The 20,559-nt window shown below is 56.6% G+C and overlaps 1 protein-coding gene across 1 annotated transcript in view; it reads left to right on the forward strand.

Moving 5' to 3' along the window:
- APOLTP (apolipoprotein lipid transfer particle homolog) overlaps positions 1–20,559 on the forward strand; it is a 184,119-nt gene that overhangs the window by 154,983 nt on the left and 8,577 nt on the right. Inside the window, exons 56-71 of the mRNA XM_086375601.1 lie at positions 1,153–1,266; positions 1,372–1,500; positions 2,138–2,299; positions 3,978–4,142; positions 7,909–8,077; positions 8,499–8,683; positions 8,905–8,997; positions 9,155–9,359; positions 10,909–11,093; positions 11,175–11,272; positions 13,316–13,500; positions 16,968–17,173; positions 17,284–17,461; positions 18,354–18,463; positions 18,717–18,833; positions 18,978–19,119. Of these exons, the coding sequence (XP_086231727.1) occupies positions 1,153–1,266; positions 1,372–1,500; positions 2,138–2,299; positions 3,978–4,142; positions 7,909–8,077; positions 8,499–8,683; positions 8,905–8,997; positions 9,155–9,359; positions 10,909–11,093; positions 11,175–11,272; positions 13,316–13,500; positions 16,968–17,173; positions 17,284–17,461; positions 18,354–18,463; positions 18,717–18,833; positions 18,978–19,119 (2,443 nt within the window). The remainder of the gene's footprint in view (positions 1–1,152; positions 1,267–1,371; positions 1,501–2,137; positions 2,300–3,977; positions 4,143–7,908; positions 8,078–8,498; positions 8,684–8,904; positions 8,998–9,154; positions 9,360–10,908; positions 11,094–11,174; positions 11,273–13,315; positions 13,501–16,967; positions 17,174–17,283; positions 17,462–18,353; positions 18,464–18,716; positions 18,834–18,977; positions 19,120–20,559) is intronic.

A 20,559-nucleotide genomic window follows, 5' to 3' on the forward strand; every position in this document is an offset into this window, starting at 1 on the left:
GTTGATAAAGCTCATTTTAGGGGGAGGAGCAGTTCGCGAGCATGTCTGGTTCATCACTGATGCGCTGGTTTGTTTAATTGGTCACTGCAGGGGTTCACATAGGGCAGCTTGGACTCTGCATCTGACTGGGAGGCTCTGGGCAGTCTTCAGCACCTCTCTAAGCCTGGGGTTTTTTTTTTCTGTGAAATGGGAGACAGTAGGCCAGTGTGTGCCAGGCAAAAAGACCAGAACTCAAGAGAATGAATGAATAAAAAATTAAGAGTTGTGATAAGCCCTATAAAGAAAGTAAGGAGGGTACTAAGAGAATCACTGGGGTCCGGTGGGGAGGGGACTTTAGATGGGGTGATCAGAGAGGGCTTCATGGAGGAGGCGGCTTGTCAGCTGAGGACCCGTGGATGAAGAGGAGCCCGGACGAGCTGGAGGAGCAGCGAGTGCAAAGGCCCTGAGATGGGAACAGGCTGGGAGCTTCAGGAGGAGCCAGAGGCAGTTAAGACCAGCACGGAGGAAATGATGGGGTGGGGCCCGGTGAGCAGGGAGACCAACTGTCTTAGCTCGGGGCTGCCATAGCAAAACATCACGGGTTGGGTGGCTTAAACCACAGACTAGAGGCTAGAAGTCCAAGATCAAGGGGCCAGCACGGTCAGGTTCTGGTAATAGCCCTCTTCTTGGTCTGAAGCCTTCTCTCTGTGTCCTCACAGTTGGGGAGAGAGCTCTGTGGGGTCCTTCTTACAGAGCACGGATCCCATCATGACCTCCCCCCCCAACCCCATCTAACCCTAATCGCCTCCCAACACCTCCTGATGTTGTCACATTGGGGATTAGGGCTTCAAGCCACAGGCCCCAGTGAGGGGCTCAGATTTCACTGCCCTGGGAAATGATGAGTCTGGGTGTTGAGAATGGGGATTTTTCCACCCAGTAAACACTTCTGGTCTGCAGTCTAGGCATGGCTCTGCACTCTTACAGACATAAGCTGGAAGAGAAGTCAGTGTCTCAACTCCCGCTTGCTGCTTCCATCCCCTAGAGGGTGGGCAGGGAGACCACCAGCTTCTCCACCTTCCCCCACCCCAATCCACGACACACAGATGGGGGGACCTCAGCCTTCCTCTGTCCCACCTCTCCCATCCACCTGCCACTGGCCGTGTCTCCACGCAGGTGCAGCTTGCCTGGAACGGAGGGCAGCCGCTGGCCTTGCAGCTCACCTGGGCCAACAGGTCCTCGACGCAGAGCACCTCCTGGGATGGTTGCGTGGCTGCCTCCCTGGGGCAGGTACACTATTGCCTGCCCTCCCGACCCGGCACCGGGCTGCCCCAAACCCCGGGCCCTGTGCTGCCCCCCGTGCCCCAGTCACATCCACATCCTCTTCCCCGTCAGCTCCAGGACACCTGGGGCCTGGGCACCCTCAGGGCCTGTGGGGCCTTAACGCAGACCCCAGCTGTGCTCAGCGAGTGGCTGGATCTGTCCTGGGACGGACGCCAGGTGCGGCAGAACCTGACTTACGAGGTGAGGCCTGGGGAGCTGGGTGGCCCCACCAGCTGCAGAAAGTGCCTGACTCTGGGGCCTTAGGGTCCTGGGTGTAAGTGCTCATTGTGCTGGGGGGCCCTGGGCAATTCATTTCTCCACTGCAAACCTTGGTTTTCTCATCTGTGAAATGGGTACAAGTATCCTTCCCTGACTGTAATGTCATGAAAGCACTGGGAGGTCAGGAAAGCAAGGTGCCCAGCATGAGGCGGGCACTTGGGGAGCAGACAGAGGAGTGGGTGAACCCAGTGGGCTGCTGGAGAGGGGTGGGGGGAGGTGGGGAGCTCAGGTTCCCAGAGGTGTCAGGGTCAAGGTCTCACCAGCATCACCATCTGCCTGGGGCTCCTCATGGACTGAGTGCTGCTCTGCAGAGCCTGGGGCAGGGGCTGGGCCATGGAGAGATGAGGGCAGCTGGCCTGGAAGTGCCCTTGTCCCTTCTGGGTTTCCTTAGGCCCACAGCCCCTCAGTCTCCCAACAGAGGTCCTGCCCGGAGTGTAAACGCCCGCTGTGGGGCTGCCCGGGGCTCTGATGGGGTTCCTGGCACCTCTTCTCCTCTCATGAGGGTCTCCTTCTCTCTTCCGGGATGAGGCCCCATACCAAGATGCCTTCTTCCTTCCAGAGGCGCCAGCCATTCCTCCCGGACAAGATCCATGCAGAGGCCATGCTGGAGCATGTCCTCGGGGCCCCCTGCTCCACGCAGAGCTTCTGGGGAGACGTGGAGACAGACCATGCCCGCTGGGTGCGCCACTCCCTGCGGCTGGGGCTCTGCCACCTGCCCACGGTGAGTGTGTCCCCGGGGAAGGGCCCAGGGATCCAGCGGTAAAGAGAGAGGAGGGTGCCCACCCAGGGCAGGGGTGTGAGTGAGGGAGCCGGGTCCCGTCATCATGGGTCCTCACAGGCCTGCAGGCAGCCCCGGGCAGGGCGCTGTCCTCTCTGAGTATCTGGTGTTTCATCTGAGGGATGGGAGACACAGTTGGTTCCAGCACGTGGGGTGATGGGGAGATTTAAGATGTGGCACTGGGAAAGTGCTCGACATGTAAACCAAGCTGCTGTTTTCATTGTTGTTAGGGGGAGGGGTTGGGACCCCTATCCCCCAACATTCCCCTGGGTTTGTTAGCTAGTTGATTGTTCTTTCCTGCCTTCCTCCACCCACCTTTTACCCATCTTTCCAGCCATCCATCCATCCATCCATCTACCCACTCTCCAATCCATCCTCCCATTCATCCATCCATTCCTTCATCCTCCCCATCTTCCAGCCTCCTCCCTTCCATCCATCCTTCCATCTATCCATCCTTCCCCTTTCCCGTTCCCCACACCCTCTCATCTCTCTAACAGTCCCGGGGGTCACAAACTTTTCCTCCAAAGGGCCAGGTAGTAAATATTTTATTTATTTAAAAAATTTGTTTTTGTTTGTGTTGGGTCTTTGGTCTTTGTCCGTGTTGCCGCGTGAGGGCTTCCTCTAGTTGCGGCGAGCAGGGGCCACTCCCTTGGTGCGCTGCACGGGCGTCTCACTGCGGTGGCTTCTCCTGTTGCAGAGCACGGGCTCTGGGCACCAGGGCTTCAGTAGTTGCGGTGTCCAGGTTTAGTTTCTCCGTGGCAGCTGAGATCTTCCCGGACCAGGGACTGAACCCGTGTCCTCTGCACTGGCAGGCAGATTCTTAACCACTGAGCAGCCAGGGAAGTCACAGTGAATATTTCAGGTCTTACAGACCATGTGGACTCTGTTGCAGCCACTCAAGTCTGCCATTCAGCCGTGAAGGCCACCGTGGAGGACGTGTAAATGAAGGGGTATGGCCAGTCCCAATAAAAACTATTTACAAGAACAGGCAGTGAACCAGATTTGGCCCATGAGCCGAAGTTGCCAGCCCCCAACCTGTCCATCCATTCAGAGAGCATTTGTGGGTCTTTCTTATGCCAGGCTCTGTTCTAGGTGCAGGCACAAGGATGGTGAAAGGGACAGACCAGGTGCCCGCCCTCCCGAAGCTCAGAGTCCCGTGGGTAGAAGAAGATAAACAAGACAGGTGTAGTGAATGCTATGAAAGAATGAAGCAGGGAGAGGGGACGAATGCAGAATGCGGTGAGAACAGCCAGTGCAAAGGCCCTGTGGCCGGAGCATGCTTATAGATGTTTGAGGAACACAGGGTGGCTTTTACAGAGAGAGCAAGGAGGTGAGGTTAGGAAGATAATGCACGTCCACAGGACCCGCCAAGGAGACCGGCTTCTCCTCCAAGTGCAACGGGAAGACAGAGGCTTTGAGCATGGCGACAGTGTCTGATTTGCATTTTTTTTTTTTAAGGTAAAATGGAGGAGGGGCTATAGGGTGGGACAGGAGTGGAGGCTGGGATAGGCTATTGTGACTGTCCTGGCGTGAGGGGCTGTCGCCTGGACCAGGGCCCAGCAAGAGGAAGCTGTGCTCCTGTGCCTCCCTGACCACCGACATGCCTGCCTTCTTGTTCCAGGCACTCTCAGTCTCTGGGGAGCACACCCTGGGCAGCGGTGAGCTCCTGCTACATTCCAGATGCCAGCTGGGCCTCGCCCCAGACCCAGATCACGGCCTGCACCTCAGCCTGACACTCCACAACCACAGCAGGCCCCGGACGCATGACTACTCCGGGGAGCTGGAGGTAAGGTGGCTGCCCGCCCCAGAGGAAAAGACCCTGATGGCCATCTGTCCCTGTCTGGCCAGTGGACCACCACTGACTGGGCAGCCCTGCCATCTAGTGGCCAGTATTGGAACTGCAGACAGGCACACGGAGGGGGCCTGAGCTTACTTGCAGTGGGAACCCCTGGGCCTGCCCACCCCTGACCCCCAGCCCTCCACCACCAAAACAGCTCCTCTGCTGCCCCAACACCAGCCTTTCCCATAACCAAGAGGCAATGGCTGGACTGCCTGGGCTTGAACCCCAGCCCCACCTCTTCCTAGCTAGCAATTTACCTCCCCTCTCTGTGCCTCAGTTTCCTCACCTCTAAAGTGGGGGATAATCATTGCACCTGTCCTACCTCCCATGGGATTAATATCATAGGGATTAAATATCTTAACGTGTACGTTGCTTAGAACAGTGCCGGGTACAAAGCCAGCACTAAGGATTAGCTTCTTATATTGTGTCTGTTCACTCACTCAGTCGTGTCTGACTCTGTGACTTCATGGACTGTAGCTCACCAGGCTCCTCTGTCCATGGAATTTTCCAGACAAGAATACTGGAGTGGTAGCCATTTCCTACTCCAGGGGATCTTCCTGACCCAGGGATTGAACCTGTGTCCCTTGCATTGGCAGGTGGATTCTTTACCACTGCACCACCTGGGAAACTCCAGCTGCTATTACTATTGGCTATTATTGGCCCAGTCTTATCTTGTCTCTCCCTTTCCTGGCAACCCAGGGAGGTAGAAAGGGTTCAATACCTGCCCTGCCCTCATCTGGCCAAACGGTATTGGAAAGGGACCTCTCCAAGCCCCATTTCCTTACCTGAAAGTGGGGGTCAGATATATTTCATAAGGCGGTCAGTGGGGTTCTGGGCACCCCTTCTCCACCCACGCAGCATGGGTGTAGAGTAGGTGCCCCATCACTGCTGCCATAAGCCTATCTCTGTGTCTCCCTGGCCTTGACCTTGTGACTTTCCCTTTACAAGCCTCAGTATTCCCCTCTGTCAAATGGGAACAATCCCACCTCCTCTGCAGAAGTGTTGGGAAAAAAAGAAACAGCTCGCATGGCACATGCACACAGGAAGTGCTCATGCGATGGGCGTTTCCTGCCAGTGTCCAGAGCTGGACGAGGCGTTTCTGTGTCTGGAGCTCACCCAGCCCGTTTCCGAGCCCAGAAGCTGTGATGGTTTCAAAAGCATTATCCTTTCTGAGGCTTGCCAAGGCTGGCTCTCATTTCTCCGTTGGCCAGCCAGGCTGCGAGCCACCCCCGCATGTGTAATCCCAGTGCCCCAAGGTTCACGTCTCCCCGCAGTGGGTGGTCAGGGAGCAGCTGGTCCCTCTGCTTCCATCCCGAGCCCGTGGGTGGCTGGTTTTGACCGCTTCTCCCTTGCCCATGCCCTCTCGCTCCATTTTGGGGTCTGTGGCATGGGGGGGGGGCTTTCCCAGCCTGGTTTGGTGTTCACGCCAAATGGAGAAGAGGGACAAAATTCGGGGGGGCAGGCACTCATCCCAGCTGCTGGGGCCCCAGCCACTCAGTGCCTAGGACAGAGCTCAGACGCAGGAGGCCATCTACGAGGAACACCCCAGGTGTGGTCTGCTGACGCCTGACACCCCCCCACCCCCGCACCGCACCAGGCTCACTGCCTGAGCACTGTGAAATCTCCCAGGAATTCCTGGGCGCCACCCCTCCCACCCACTCAGAAATCTGCTGGAAGGAGACTCAGGAAACGGCATGTTTTGCGAGCACCCTGAATTGGATTCCTAGGGCTAACAAATTACCCACCAACTGAGTGCCTTAACACGACAGAGATTTCTTCTTTCACAGTTCTGGAGGTTAGAAGGCTAAAATCAAGGTGTCAGCCGGCCGTGCTTCCTCTAGAAGCCCCAGGAAAGAATCCTTCCTTGTCTCTTCCAGCTGCTAGGGGCCACCAGCAATCCAGGAGTTGCTTCATTATCCCAACCTCTGCCTCTGTCAGCACATGGCCTTCTCTTTTTTTAATATTTATTTTTATTTATTTGGCTGTGCTGGGTCTTAGTTGCAGCATGTGGGATCTAGTTCCCTGACCAGCGATTGAACTCGGGACCCCTGGAGAAGGAAATGGCAATCCACTCCAGTATTTTTTTTTAAATATTTTATTTATTTGGCTGTACCGGGTCTTAGTTGTGGTGTGAGATCTAGTCCCTGACCAGGAATTGAACCCTGGCCCCCTGCACTGAGAGCATGGAGTCTTAGCCACTGGACCACCGGGGAAGTCCCCACCTGGCCTTCTTATAAGGACGCCAGTCATTGGATTTAGGTGTCCTTATATATGACTTCATCGCAAATTTATTTCATCTGCAAAGAACAGACATGCAAATGACACCATGTTCACAGGTGCCAGGGGTTGGAACCATCAGATCTTTTTGAGGAACACAATTCAACCCATAACAGACCTCCTGCACACATTCACACAAATACACACACACACACACACGAGTTCTGATTCCTGATAAATTTTGAGAACCACTGTTCTACATCTGATCTTACAGATTTTGAAACTGGGGTAACACACTTACTCTGGGCTGCACCGCTTGGGAGATGCAGTATTTGGACCAGAATACAGAGCAGCTGAGTTCAGGCCTGAGGGGGCTCCCATCCCCCACAAATGCATCTCAGTCAGCCTGTTGCCTCCCCTCCCCGCTGGGTCTCCCTCAGGGTTCCTTCCCTTTAGGCCACTGAGGGTTTTCCTGACTCTGCCCCACCCTGGGTCTGGAAGATCCCCTGGAGAAGGAAAAGGCAACCCACTCCAGTATTCTTGCCTGGGTGGTCCCATGGATGGAGGAGCCTGGAGGGCTGCATACAGTCCATGGGGTCTCGAGGGAGTCAGACACGACTGAGCACACACACTTGGAACTGTTTTATCGGTATGTCATGAGCTGTTCCAGTCAGTTGTTCCACTGGCTGTCCACGGGGTTGCTAAGAGTGGGATGCAACTTGGTGATTGCACAACCACCCGTCTTGTGTCCCCTCCCCTCCAGGCTGGTGGCCACAGGGGCTGGGACAGACTGCTCAGTAGCCTGGCCTTTATGCCAGCCGCCACCCACAATGTCTCCTTGACCTTGCAGAGACATCTGTAGTGGTTCTCCTGCAGATACGGAAAACCTCGCCAGGTGGGAAATACACTCAGGTGCTGGGGATGTTGAAATGCCAGGGCCCAGCCGCTCCCCCCAGTCAGTTAGGTCAGAATCTCTGGGGTGAGGCCTGAGCATCAGGAATTCTTAAACCATCTGGATGCCATATCCGTGCGCAGTTAGGTCCCTGGATGTGGATTTTAATAAGCATTTATGCAGTCGGTAGGGATTCTGAGCCCTGTGCTTCCCTGGTGGCTCAGATGATAAAGAATCTGCCTGCAACGTGGGAGACCCGGGTTCGATCCCTGGGTTGGGAAAATCCCCTGGAGGAGGCCATGGCAACCCACTCCAGTATTCTTGGCTGGAGAATTCTTGGACAGAGGAGCCTGGCGGGGTACAGTCCATGGGGTCGCAAGAGTCGGACATGACTGAGCGAGTGCGCATGAGCATGAGCTGAGGCCTGTGGCAGGGTCGTTGGGTGAGGGGGACCCAGCGCTTGCTCCTGAAGGTATGGGGTGGGGTGGGCATTGCCTTTCCCCCAGAAGGTTCAACCTCGGTCTCCCCAGCCACCTCTCCCCAGGTCTGGGGCAGCAGAGGGCAGGGGCCAGGTCCCACTCAGGCCCCTGGCCCCTCCCCCAGCTCCATGGCCCCAAAGCTCAGTGGCTTGGCCTGCTGGGCCGCGTCTCCACCTCGGCTTCTCGAAGCCTGGTCCAGCTGGAGGGAAGCGTGGACGACGGGGATGAGAAAGTGAGGCTGTCAGTGTCTCGGGCCCCGAACTGCCTCCAGGCCTCGGTGGCCCACGAGGAAGGTGAGTAGAGGCGCTGGGTGTGGCTCGGTGGGGCTCAGCTTGGCCCAGGAGAAGTCAGAGATTGGGGTGATGCGAGCTCAAAAGTCAAAGGCAACCCTGGTAGGGCTTCGTGGCCCCCCAGCCAGGAGGAGAGGAGCTCTCCATGGCCACCTGGATTGACTGTGATGCCAGCAGAGGCTGGCAGAAGGTCTGGATCAGAGGTGGGTGTGGGGATGGGGAAGAAACCAGGCTTTGGGAGTTGGGGGGGGTCTGAAGGTTGACGTAGGCAGCTCAGTTTGAGGCCCTCAAGTCCCAGGGCCATTGAGACCCTGCCTGTGGGAAGTAGGGAGCTATAGGAGACTATGGAGTACCAGAGGAGTGGGCAGCTGGGAGGCGGATGGACTAGTCCTGGGCTCAACAGCAGGTCCCTTCCTGGCCCCAGGGAGCCAAGAGGAGAGCGTGCTGCTGCGGGCCTGCGCCCACAGGCAGGCGGCGGAGGTGGAGGCTCTGCTCCGGGACCGAGGGCAGCCCGTCCAGCCGCTGGTTCGCTTGACCCTGCAGGCTGCCAACCAGAGCCTCCGCTTGGCTGCACGCGGCTGCCAGGGGACCCTGCTGGGCCACGTGGAGGTGAGATGGCTGGGGGTGGGGGAGGAGTGGCCATTCCTACCACCCCCACCCGAGCCCCACCCAAGGCCACAGGCCCAGGCTCCCAGAGTCCAGCAGAGCCAAGGAAAGTGGAGGCAGACAGCCCGTAGCATGGCACGCGGGTCCACAGCCCTGCTGCTGGCATCGAACGCTTTCTGCCCGCTGCATTCCCGGGGGGCCAGCCTGTCCCTCTGTGTCCGCAGTCCAGGGTAGCTGCTCTCGGGTCCCAGATGCAAGCGGGGCTGGAGGAGAGGATCCACAGCTTGGATGCCTATGTGAGACGGTTCCAGCGCCTGGTGGGTAGAGTGCACTTGGGGTGTCACTGGAGAAGGGAGGGAGTGTGGGGCTGGGGGGGTCACTGCTCTGCTCTGTCTGGGGCCCCCTCTGAGGGCACGAGGGGTGCAGATGGCCCCAGACCCTCATGCTGATCCGGCCTCTGTTCTATCCGCCCAGGTACAGCCAGCGGGCGCCCTGGATGGCATGGCCGGCCTGCTTCTGCGGCTGTGCCAGGCGGGGCTGGGGGCCGTGCAGGACGGCGGCCGGGCGGTGGCCGCGCTGTGGGGCCTGAGCCCCGCCGGGCGGGTGCTCACCCTCCACGTGCCGCTCTCCCTGGAGAGGCTGCGGGCAGGTCTGGAGCAGCTGCGGAAGGAGCTAGAACGTGAGTGCAGGGGCAGGGGGTGCCTGACCCCAGAGCCCCCGACCCACGCCTGACCCCAGGGCTCCCGACCCATGCCTGACCCCAGGGCCCCTGACCCGGGCCCCTCACACTTGGCTCGGGGCCCTGGTTCAAGCAGGAAGGCCACCAGATTTCCAGCGGGCCTGCACCCCAACTTCCTTTAGAGTCCTCTGCCTTATTTCCTCATGGACCTACACCCTTCAGACTTGGGGAGCAGTGTCCATTTTTTTGATTTATTGCTGTTTTTGGCTGTGCTAGGTCTTTGTTGCGGGGCAGGCTTTTCTCTAGTTGCAGCGAGCGGGGCAGGGGGGCTACTCTCTAGCTGTGGTGCACAGGCTTCTCGTGGCGGAGCACAGGCTCCTCGGCATGTGGGATCTTCCCTGACTGAGGACCTAACCCGCATCTCCTGCATTGAAGGCAGATTCTTAACCACTGAGCCACTGGGGAAGCCAGCCATATCCGTTCCTGTAGGTCTCTGAGCTCATTTCCCTCATGTTCACCGCCTCACTTCTTCTGGACCTCTGCCCGAGTGTCTTCAGTCTCTGCCTGAATTCTTTAGGGCGTACAGCTTTATTTCTGCAAAGCCCGCTGCTGTAGATCCCAGGGCCTGTTTCTGGCTCTGTGATAAGCACCAGGGAGGCCATACCGGTTGTGACGGCTGCTGTCCCTAGCGCCCTCCTGGCGACACCGGGACCCTCCAGCCTCTCCCAGGGTCCAGGACCACCAGGGCTGACAGCTGGCCCAGTGGGGGACCCCAGGACCCTGCCCAGCACCAGGGCGGCCACCCTGAGACTGGCCGGTGCTTGAGCCAGACTGGCCGTTCCGTGTCCTCTCACCCCTGCTTGTGTGTCTAGTCAGAATCCCAGGGCCACCCTGGCATCGATGACTCACTAGCACTCAACTCTCAGCTTGGAGTTGCACCCGCAGCCATAGGGCCAAGATACAGAGCCAGGCCGTGGAGGGACAGGTATAGAGGCTCCAGGGAGACCCCCCCCAACCAAGGAGCTCCCAGACTCATCCTCCAGTGGGAGCGCGTAGGATGCCCTCACCGCCCCCTGCTTCAGATTGTGACAACACCTGTCAGACATCAACTGCCCAAGGGAGCTCACTAGAGGCTCCGCACCCAGGCTTCTCATTGCGGGGTGGTCAGGTGGGAGCCCCTGCCTGGCACAGACCCATGTCCCAGACTCACAGAAGGAAAGGGGGTGTTCAGCATGTTGTCTGTTGCACCCCAGGCCCAGGAGGGCCCTCTCACTAGGTCTGGGAATGGTAGGACTCCCCCAGAATCCAGCCAGGGGCTGCCCTGGTGAACAGGCCTTGCAGACGGGCAGCCTCGGGCCTGCCGGGTTGACGTCCAGTCTCTAGTGCCGCCACCTCATTCCAGGTCGCAGGCTCTATTTCCTTCCCGGGGGCCCGGGTTGTCTGGGAGAGGCGGGCTGGTTTCCCTGCACGGGCCTGGCAGGCGGCCAGCAGTGTTGCACTTGCCGCCAGGCCCAGGAGGCCTCACGGGGGGTGGTGGCTGCCTTCGCAGGGCCCCTGGCCACGCTGAAGGATGCCTACCTGGAGGTGACGGTGCAGCCCCTGGACAACGTGTGGCGGAAGCGGGCGGAGGAGGCCCTGCGGCAGCTGCAGGCCTGGGTGTCCGGGACACCGGGCACCTGGGGGTCCGGACCCCTTGGGGCAGCGCTGGAGGCCACAGGGGGCGCCCTGGAGCTGGTGAGGTGGGGCACAGGGGTGGGAGGCGGCGTCTCAGGCAGGGATGGCCCTGACGGCTCTCACGGCCCCCACCCTGTCCAGGCCGCCCACCAGATGCTGTCTTGGGCCGACGCTGCGCTCTCACGGGCACTGAGGCGGCTCCGCAGACCCCTGTTGGACCTGTACAGCTTCTCGGCCAGGTGACTGTTCCGCTCGGAGGCCCTGCCCCACGCCAGGCACACCTTCCACCTCATCCACTTCCCTGCCAGAGGCATTTTCATCCCCATTTTACAGATCAGAAAACTGAGGTCTGTTCTTCATTCTGCAGATATTTTACAAGCGCTCTCTCTGAGCAGGTGGGGTTTTAGATGCTGCAGACGCAGTGGTGAGTGGGACAGGTTCTGGCCCTCCCCTGGCTGCCTGGGGAGACAGTGACCAGGTTATCTGCCCCTCGGGGGCGGCAAGCCTTCCTGTAAACGGCCTGAGAGTGATGTGTACAGGTTTTGTAGCTAGCTGGCCCCTCATGTAGCCTTGGTCTTTTGTTTCTGTTTAGAATTCTTTGAACATGTCAAAGCCATTCTTAGCTTGTAGGCTGTCCAAAAACAGGACCACAGGCTGGATTTGGCTACAGACCATAGTCTACCCACCTTTGAGGTAGTACGTGTGCCAAGTCGCCTTAGTCAGGTACGATTCTTTGTGATCCCATGGACTGTGACCCGCCAGGCTCCTCGGTCCATGGAATTTTCCAGACAAGAATACTGGAGTGGGTTGCCATTCCCTTCTCCAGGGGATCTTCCCAACCCAGGGATCAAACCCATGTCTCTTACGTCTCCTGCCTTGGCAGGCAGGTTCTGTACCATTAGTGCCACCTGGGAAGCCCCTGAGCTAGTATGTTATCTAACTGCCACAGGGAAAAAAGGACATGGGGGCATTTTTTTAACATTAACCTTTTAATGAATTATTAGTTTGGCCAAGTGGTGCAGCATGCAGGATCTGAGTTCCCGAACCAGTGATTGAACCCATGGCCCCTGCAGTGGAAGTGCGGAGTCTTAACCACTGGACTGCAAGGGAAGATGCCGACGGGGGCATTTTACAGAGTGAGGCCATGGTTGGCTTCAGTGAGAAGGCAGCATCTGAGCCTTGTAAGGGCGAGGAAGTGAGCTGGGTATAGTCATGGGAAGAGAGTTCCAGGAGGAGGGCAAAGCCGGTGCAAAGGCCTGGGGGAGCAAATGCATCTGCTGCCGGAGGAATATGAAGGAAGCCGGGGGAGCTGGAGCGGAGGGTGGAGGAGTTAGGGAGATAACGGGCTTCTGGAATACACAGGAGGTTTTGAGCTGAGGAAGGACATGCTCTGCCTTTCATTTAATAAGATCCCTCTGGCGCCCATGTAGAGAATAAAGACTGGGGTCAGGAAGTGGGGGATAGAAGTGGGGGGCCCAGTTTAGAATGGTCCAGGCAAGGTGGGAGGGTGGCTGCACCGGGCAGTGGCAGCCATGGAGGAGCGTGAGGCAGTCAGACTCTGAACAAGCCTGGAGGACTGGCCGACAGGTTGGATGTAGGTGGTGAAAGAGAAGAGCTGGGGATGACTCCAAGGGTCTTGGCTTTGATGACTGAAAGGGTGGAGGGTTCATCTGTGGAGTAAAGGGGGTAACTGGGGTACAGGGATCAGCTTAGAGCTTTTTCAGTTGCCTATGGCTGCTGTAGCAAATTACCACAAGTTCAGTGGCTTAATGCAACACAGATGTATTATCGTGTGGTTCCAAGGGTCAGAATTTCAAAATGAATTTCAGGTTCTTCCCTTTTCCAGCTTCCACTGGCCACCTTTCCTTGGCTCGTGGCCCCTGCTGCATCTTTAAAGCCAGCAGTGTAGCAGCTTCTCCCCTCTGACCTTTGTCCTTGTATCTTTCCTCTGATCCTCCTGCCTCTTACGAGGTCCACTGTGATTCCACTGGCCACATGGAATCCGTCTCAGAATCTTTAGTGTGGTCACACCTACAAAGTCCCTTTGGCCACCTAAGATGATGTAGCCTTTCAGCAGCTTGGGCGTCTCTGGGGCTGTTGTTCAGCCTGCTGTGCTGGAAGTGGGTGGTGTGGGGCTCCTTTCTGGCCTGTTAAGTTTGAGTTGCCCTCTAGACACCCCACCGAGGCAAGCTGAATTTCTGAGGCCTGGGCCATCAGGCACTTTGGGAAGGGTCAGGAGGCCTTCGTGCTGGGGTCTCCCAGCTCCTCTGTGCTCCCCCTAGGGACCGCGCGGTGGTGGTAACGCTGCCGATGCTGCCAGCAGGGGATGAGCCCCTGGATGTGGCCCGCGTGACCAGCCACCTGATGGAAGAGCTGCTGCTGCGGCCGCTCCGAGCGCTGTACGGGACCAGCGTGCTGGCCGAGTACCACCGGCTCAAACGTGGCCTGCTGGGGGCCCCCTCTGGATGTAAGTCCTGTGCTCCTCCTCTCTGGGGGCCCCTCTGCCCTTTGGGATGCAGTGGCGTGGCCTGGCAGGGACAGATGGACAGTGGGACCATCCCCTGCTGGTACAGGGACACCCTAGCATCACGGTGCTGGGCCCATCTGCTCCCAGGCTGAGTGCCGAGGTTACTGGGCTTCCCAGGGTCACACAGGACTAGGGCTGGGCTGCGGATCCAAGGCATTTGTCCAGAAAGTCACAGCCTGAGTCTGAAGCCCAGCACAGAGGCATGGCGAGTGGCTGAGGACCAGGCCAGCTCCCTCCGGGGGGAACTCTGCAGGAAAAGCATAAAACAGACCTCCAGTTGTAGCCAGAAGGCCACTAATCGAGTCCAGACTGTCAGGCAAGACTTCGGGCCAGAGGCAGGGCCAGGAGCAGACACAGCTCCAGGGGCTGGGACCGCCTGGGAGTCTGCGTTCTCTCCTCCGAGTGTGTGCTGGTGAGCCATTCCACCTCTGTGCCACCCGGAGGGGCAACGTGGCTCACTTGGGAGGTAACAGGTGCATGCCTTTGGCACCCGGGAGAGTCTCAAGTCGGTGGGCAGGGCTTGGCAAGGAGTGCTGTGTAGCCTGGGGTGTCTTGTGATCGCACAGGTGAGGACAGGTGGGAATGCAGACAGGTGGGAGCCGCTGGAGTCGGGGACACTTGTCTGGCAAGCAGCGGGGCAACCAGGAATAGCCTGGTCCCTGGGTTCCGCATGTGTGACCTGGGGTTGGCCGTGACCTTTGGCTCTGACACCTGACGGAGGGACCCTCCTTGTGAGGCCATCATGGGGTGGCCTGGGTATGTGTTTGACAGACGGGGCTTCTCTTATCTGCTCCCTACCCAAGCCTCTGCTCCTCTGCTGGCCCGGTAGGTCAGAACTGCCCTGTCTCGGGACACCTTCTGCTCACTGTGAAGAGGGCAGGGCCCAAGTGGCACCTCCCTCCTGTGGGACAGAGCCTTTGTACTTTTTTCAAAAATAGTGAACGTGTCTCTTTGCCGTAGCTTCAGTGAGGGTACAATTCAACAAATTGTGACCTTCCGTCAAGGGTGACAAGAAATGAGAGACAAATGGAAAAATGCCATTTGTATTCATCTTTATAAATAAAATGATGTGGTTAGTTCAGTTTGGAGGCAAAGGTGTGGAACCTGGTGTAAATCCTTTTGTTTCTGAAGTATGGATGTCACTGATTTACAATATGGTGTTAATTTCTGCTGTACAGCAAAGTGACTCAGTTATACATATGCTTTTTTAAAATATTCCTTTTCATCTGTGGTTATCGATATTGAATGTAGTTCCTCATGCTGTACATACATACATATTGAATACAGCTCCCTACGCTATACATACAGACATTGTTGATCTATTCTACACATAATCGTTTGCATCGCCTAACCCCAGCCCCTCCCCCTCCCCCTTGGCAACAGTGAATCTGTGCTGTGTCCACGCGTCTGTTTTGTAGACAGGTTCATTTGTCATATTTTGGATTCCACGTGCTCGTGACGTATGGCCTTTGTCTTTAACTGTTTATATTGGAGTATATTGATTAACAATGTTGTGTTTGTTTCAGGCGGACAGCAAGGTGATTCAGTTACACGTGTCCGTACATCTTGTTGTTTAGTCTCAAAGTCATGTCCGACTCTTTTGCGACCCCATGGACCGCAGCCCGGCAGGCTGCTGTGTCCATGGGGTTTCCCAAGCAAGAGTGCTGGAGTACTCTGCCATTTCCTTTTCCAGGAGCTCCTCCTGACCCAGCGATCAACCCTGCGTCTCCTGCACTGGAGCCACCCGGGAAGCCCATACGTATATCTTACTCGCCCATACGTATATCTTACTCGTTTTCCAATTCTTTTCCCATTTAGGTTGTTACGTAATATTGAGCAGAGCTCCCCGTGCTATATAGCAGGTCCTTGTAGGTCATCCGTTTTAAATATAGTGGTGTGTGTTGGGTTGGCCAGAAAGTTCACTCTGCAACATCTTACAGAAAAACCCAAACGATCCTTTTGGCCAACCCAATACATGTCAATCCCAAACACGCTTTAACTGTCCCTCCCCCACCCGTCCCCTCTTGTATCCATAAGTTCATTCTCTAAGTCTGTGAGTCTGTTTCTCTTTTGTAAATAAGTTCATTTGCATCATTTTTTTTTTTTAAGATTCTACATATAGGAGATATCTGTCTTTCTCTGTCTGACTTCGCTCAGGATGGCACTCCCTAGATCCATCCGTGTTGCTGCAAGCGGCATTATCCCATTCTTTTTAATGCCTCGTGTCCCACTGCACGCACGCGCCCCATCTTCATTCGTTCATCTGTTGATGGACGTTCAGGTTGCCTTCATGTCTTGGCTCTCGTGAGCAGTGCTGCTATGGACACAGGGCTGCATATATCTTTTTGGATTAGAGTTCTGTCTGGATATATGCCCAGGAGTGGGATTGCTGGATCATATGGTAATTCTATTTTCACTTTTCTGAGGAACTTCCATACTGTTTTCCATAGTGGCTGCATCAGCTCACATCCCCACCAACAGTGTAGGAGGGTTCCCTTCTCTCCATATCCTCTCCAGCATTTATTGGTAGTTTTTCATGGTAGCCATTCTGACCGGTGTGAGATGGTGTTTCATTGTAGTTTTGATTTGCGTTTCTTGAATTATTAATGATGTTAAGCATCTTTTCGTGTGCCTGTTGGCTATTTCTTCTTTAGAGACATGTTTATTTAGGTCTTCTGCACATTTTTCTATTGGGTTTGGGTTTTTTTTTTTTTTTTTCCTCTATTGAGCTGTATGAACTGTTTTATATTTTGGAAATTAAGCCCTGGTCGGTCACGAACATTTTCTCCCATTCCGTAGGTTGTCTTTTCATTTCGTTTATGATTTCCTTGGCTGTGTAAAAGCTTGTAAGTTTGATCAGGTCCCATTTGTTTCTGTGTATTTCTATCGCCTTGGGAGGCTGCAGGTCGTCCATTTAAAGTGTCCGATTCAGTGGCCGGCGTGCATCCATCAACATGGTCAACTACAGAACCTTCCTCACCCCCAAAAGACACCCTGCATCCCTTAGCTGTCTGTCCCCATCCCTCAACTACACCCCAGTCCACTTTCCGTCTGTGGATCTGCCTGTTACAAACTTTGTATAAACGGAATCATGTAACATGTGCCCAGGCTTCTCACCCGGAGTTTCCAAGGGTCCCCAGTGCCAAAACGTGCATCCCCCCTCGGTTCCTTCTTGTTGCCGACTTGGCTGTAGACTGTTCTTCTCGGGGCGTCCCTAGAGCTCAAGCTGTCTAGAAGCTGGGGTTCCTGGAGATAGACCCCACTCCCCAGGTGGGCTGCCCCGAGGACACCAGCCAAGGAGCAGGCCCTGGACACCCTGGGCTGCCCTGTGGGCTCCGGTCCCCACCCCAACCCTGCAGCCAGCGCAGCGGGCCCCACTCACCCTGCCTCTGGCTGTTTCTATCCAGACCATGCCATGGTGGCCGGGACCAGGTACGTGGTGACCTTTGACGGCCAGGTGTGGGGCATTGGTGACCGCTGTGGCAGCCTGCTGCTGGCCCAGGACTTTGCTCACAACACGTTCTCGCTGATGCTAAACCGGACAGGCTCGGGGCTCACATCGTTGACCGTGGGGCTGAACCACACCATCCTCGCCCTCTACCCCAGCCTGAAGGTGAGCCTGGCGAGCAGGGTGGGAAGGTCACCGGCCACTTTTCCTGCCTCCTGCCACATCCACACGTGTGTGCCCTGTGGAGCCTGTCCTAGCCCCTGTCTGGCCCACAGACCTACAGGCTGTACAGCAACTCCCTGCCCAGGGAGAGCTGTCTGGACAGGGACCTGCCTCCCGCCAAGACCAGGAGGGACGACCCCAGGATTGAACTGACCAGTGAGGACGGCGTCTCCATCACCTGTGACGTCCCCGCCGGCCTCTGCAGCCTGACTCTGAGCGTCTGGCAGCACGGTGGGTCTGGGCCCCCGCTCACAGCCTCCGAGTCGGTGCAGTCAGCTTCTGGGGCTGAGACTGACAGTTCCCAGCGAGCAGTTACTCCTTGTCCTTGGGAGGATGAGGGTGGGAGGCCCAAGGATGCTCTTGGGCCTCTGCTGGTCCTTGGGGTTCACAACCTGAGCAGATATCAGAACAGCCCAGAACTGGAAGAAGTGCAAAGCCCATCTCTTCCAGCTCTGATCACGGTCAGTACTGGGACAGCCCCTACCTCAGGGAGTGTGTGCATGCTAGGTTGCTTCAGTCGTGTCCGACTCTGCAACCCTATGGACTATAGCCTGCCAGGCTACTCTGTCCATGCGATTCTCCAGGCAAGAATACTGGAGTGGGTTGCCATGCCTTCTTCCAGGGGGTATCTTCTTGACCCAGGGATCAAACTGAGGGGTGTGCAACTCTGGATGCAGCCGGCTGGTTGACCACTGCACTGTTTTAGGAGCTACACTGCATGGTCAGCTCCTTCTCCTTTGATTCCCCCCACTGTTGTCCCCTGGGACAGGTGGCCAACGTTACTCACCCCCATGTCCCCAGCCTCGAGCAGCGGCACCAGGCTTTGAGCCCAGGGCTCTGACCCCACGTTCTGCCCCCTCCCCTTGACCTGGTTGGGACGTCCCAGGAACACTGAAGAGCTTGCATCCCGGCCACTTGGGAGAGGGCTGGTGGACAGAGAAGGGCCCGGGAGAGGAACAGACGCTTCCCTCACCGTCCTTATTCTCCTCTCTCTCTGGAGAAGAAGGTTCAGAGCCAGGGCTGCTGTTCAGGGAGGTCAGCCTTGGAGGACGCAGGGTCTGGCCCTGCCCCTAACCCTGGCCAGCGGGCTCTCATGGCCCGTCCTGCCTTCCCTGCTCCACAGGCCTGTCCGCTGGTCTTCTGGGCACCAATGACAACGAGGCCGGCAACGAGCTCATGCTGCCAGATGGCACACTGGCCAGCAGCCTGGAGGAGTTCGCCCTGGCCTGGCAGGTGAGCCGCTGGCCAGCCCGCCCTTCTGCGTGCCTGGGCATCATCACTAGGATTCTGGGGGTGGAGAGGGAACTGTCCATGTGGATTGGCCGTGCACGCGAGCAGCATGGGAACCTCATCTCCAGGGCTCCAGAGGTTCTCCATCCTAGGCCGAGGGGGTGGTGGTCCCCTCCTGCAGCTGGGGCACTCAGTGGAGCCTCCCAGGAGACAGAGGTCCAGGCAGGAGGCCTGAGTCTTGGGTTCACGCCCCCAGGTGGCTGGTGACTGCAGAGCCGTGGAGAAGACTCGGCCGGCATGCCCGGAACAGAGCCCCACCTGCCGGGCCTTCTTCCACGACCCCCACTCCAGCCTGGCAAGCTGTTTTGGAGTGGTGAGTGTGCGGCTGCAGAGGCCACGCAGCAGGTGGGCTGCGGGACGGAGGAGGCCCTCGCCCCGATCTAGCCTACGCCCCTCCTCTGGGCTACTCCCCGGGGTGCGGTGGGCAGGGACATTGACTCTGGGTGCCGCATTTCAGGTGGACCCAACACCCTTCCTCAGCCTGTGCGCCCGGGACACCTGTGGCACCCAGGAGCGCCAGCCTGCTTGCACCCTGGCTGCCGCCTACGTCCAGCTGTGTGCCAGGGGCTTCGTGCCCGTGGACCCGCCTCCACAGTGCGGTGAGTGGCTGCGCCGGCAAGCGCTCTGACCCCCTGCTTCCATCCCGGAGGGAAAACCCATTCCTTTCTCTTTGCTTCCGCCCAGAGGACACACACACAGTTGTACAGTGAGCTAAGAGGCAAAGCAAAGTTACGTGCAAAGGAGCACTTTTTAAAAAAAATTTAACTTTTATTTGGCTGAGCCAGGTCTTTGTTGTGGCACGTGGGCTCCAGCTCCATGACCAGGGAAGTCCCAGGAGTTAAGAAAGTTACTAAGAAAGAGAAAAAGAGGCCCCAAACTCCCCCACACTTCACTCCAGGTCTAGCGAACCTGGTGACCTCTGGTGTAGGACACGAGAGCTTGGGGAGGTCAGGCAGCTGTAAGGCAGTTGCTGAAAATTAGAGCCACAGGCCTGTGCTTAGAGGATGTGAATGTACACACCCTACAAGGTCTGGAAACCCTCGGGCACACCTGCAACCAAAGTCGTGTGTGTGATTCCCATGGCTCAGACACAGAAGTTGGCTACTGCAGCGAACAACGGCAGTGGACCCCTGAGAACGGAGCAAGTGCTCATGACACATGTAAGAGAACAGTTAGGCAGGCTTTACCGGGGGTCTGGAGATGTAGGGACCGCTGCAGTAGGGGCAGAAAGATATTGGGCTCATCTCTTAACAAGGAGAAGTAGGCATTTAGAGTCCAGGAGCAGGGGGAGAGGGGGTCAGTAGATGGAAGATTACTAAAAGGAGATTCTGGCTAAACTGACCTAAGAATTGTTGCTGAAGGCAGGCTCGGGAGATCAGACATCACCCAGTTGCAGAGGTCAAGGTGGTCAGCTCTGGAAGGGACTGACCTGCTAAAACTGGACAATGAAGACATGCTCATGGAAGCCCAAAAGTCAGGACCTAGGCTGAGAAGAGTTCTCAAGGAGCCTGAGTAGAGTCTGGTCAAGGAGAAAGTCTTTCTCCAAGACTTTGGGATGCTAGAATTAAAGATTATCAAAGATAAGCACAATTCCAGAACTGATTTCTAGAAATGAAAAATTATTCACAGAAATTTAAGACAACGCATTGTTGAACCAGGCGATTTTTCCAGAAACCAATGCCTGGGGCTGGCAATTTGTTATGTAACTGAATATTGATAGGTGTCAATATTCTATAACATTTAGGTAACAAAAATGTATTAATTCATCTCTGGTCAGTAAGTTGTTAATCGCAAAAGAGAAAATTAACTGGAAAATATGAGAGGAGGAAGTTGAAGTGAGAATTTTAGAATGAGAAAGTTCTCAGGTCCAAGGAGCAGAGTGGGACTCCCCCGGCAGTCCAGTGGTTAAGACTCCGAGCTTCCACCGCAGGGCACGTGGATTTGACCCCTGGTCAGGGGACTAAGATCCCACATGCTGTGTGGCGTGCCCAGCCCCCACCATCTGCAGTGATTTTGGAGCCCAAGAAGATAAAGTATGT

This window comes from Bos grunniens, chromosome 25, assembly GCF_055505025.1.
Source record: "Bos grunniens cultivar Pamir isolate PY7600 chromosome 25, Bosgru_T2T1.0, whole genome shotgun sequence".
NCBI lineage: Eukaryota > Metazoa > Chordata > Mammalia > Artiodactyla > Bovidae > Bos > Bos grunniens.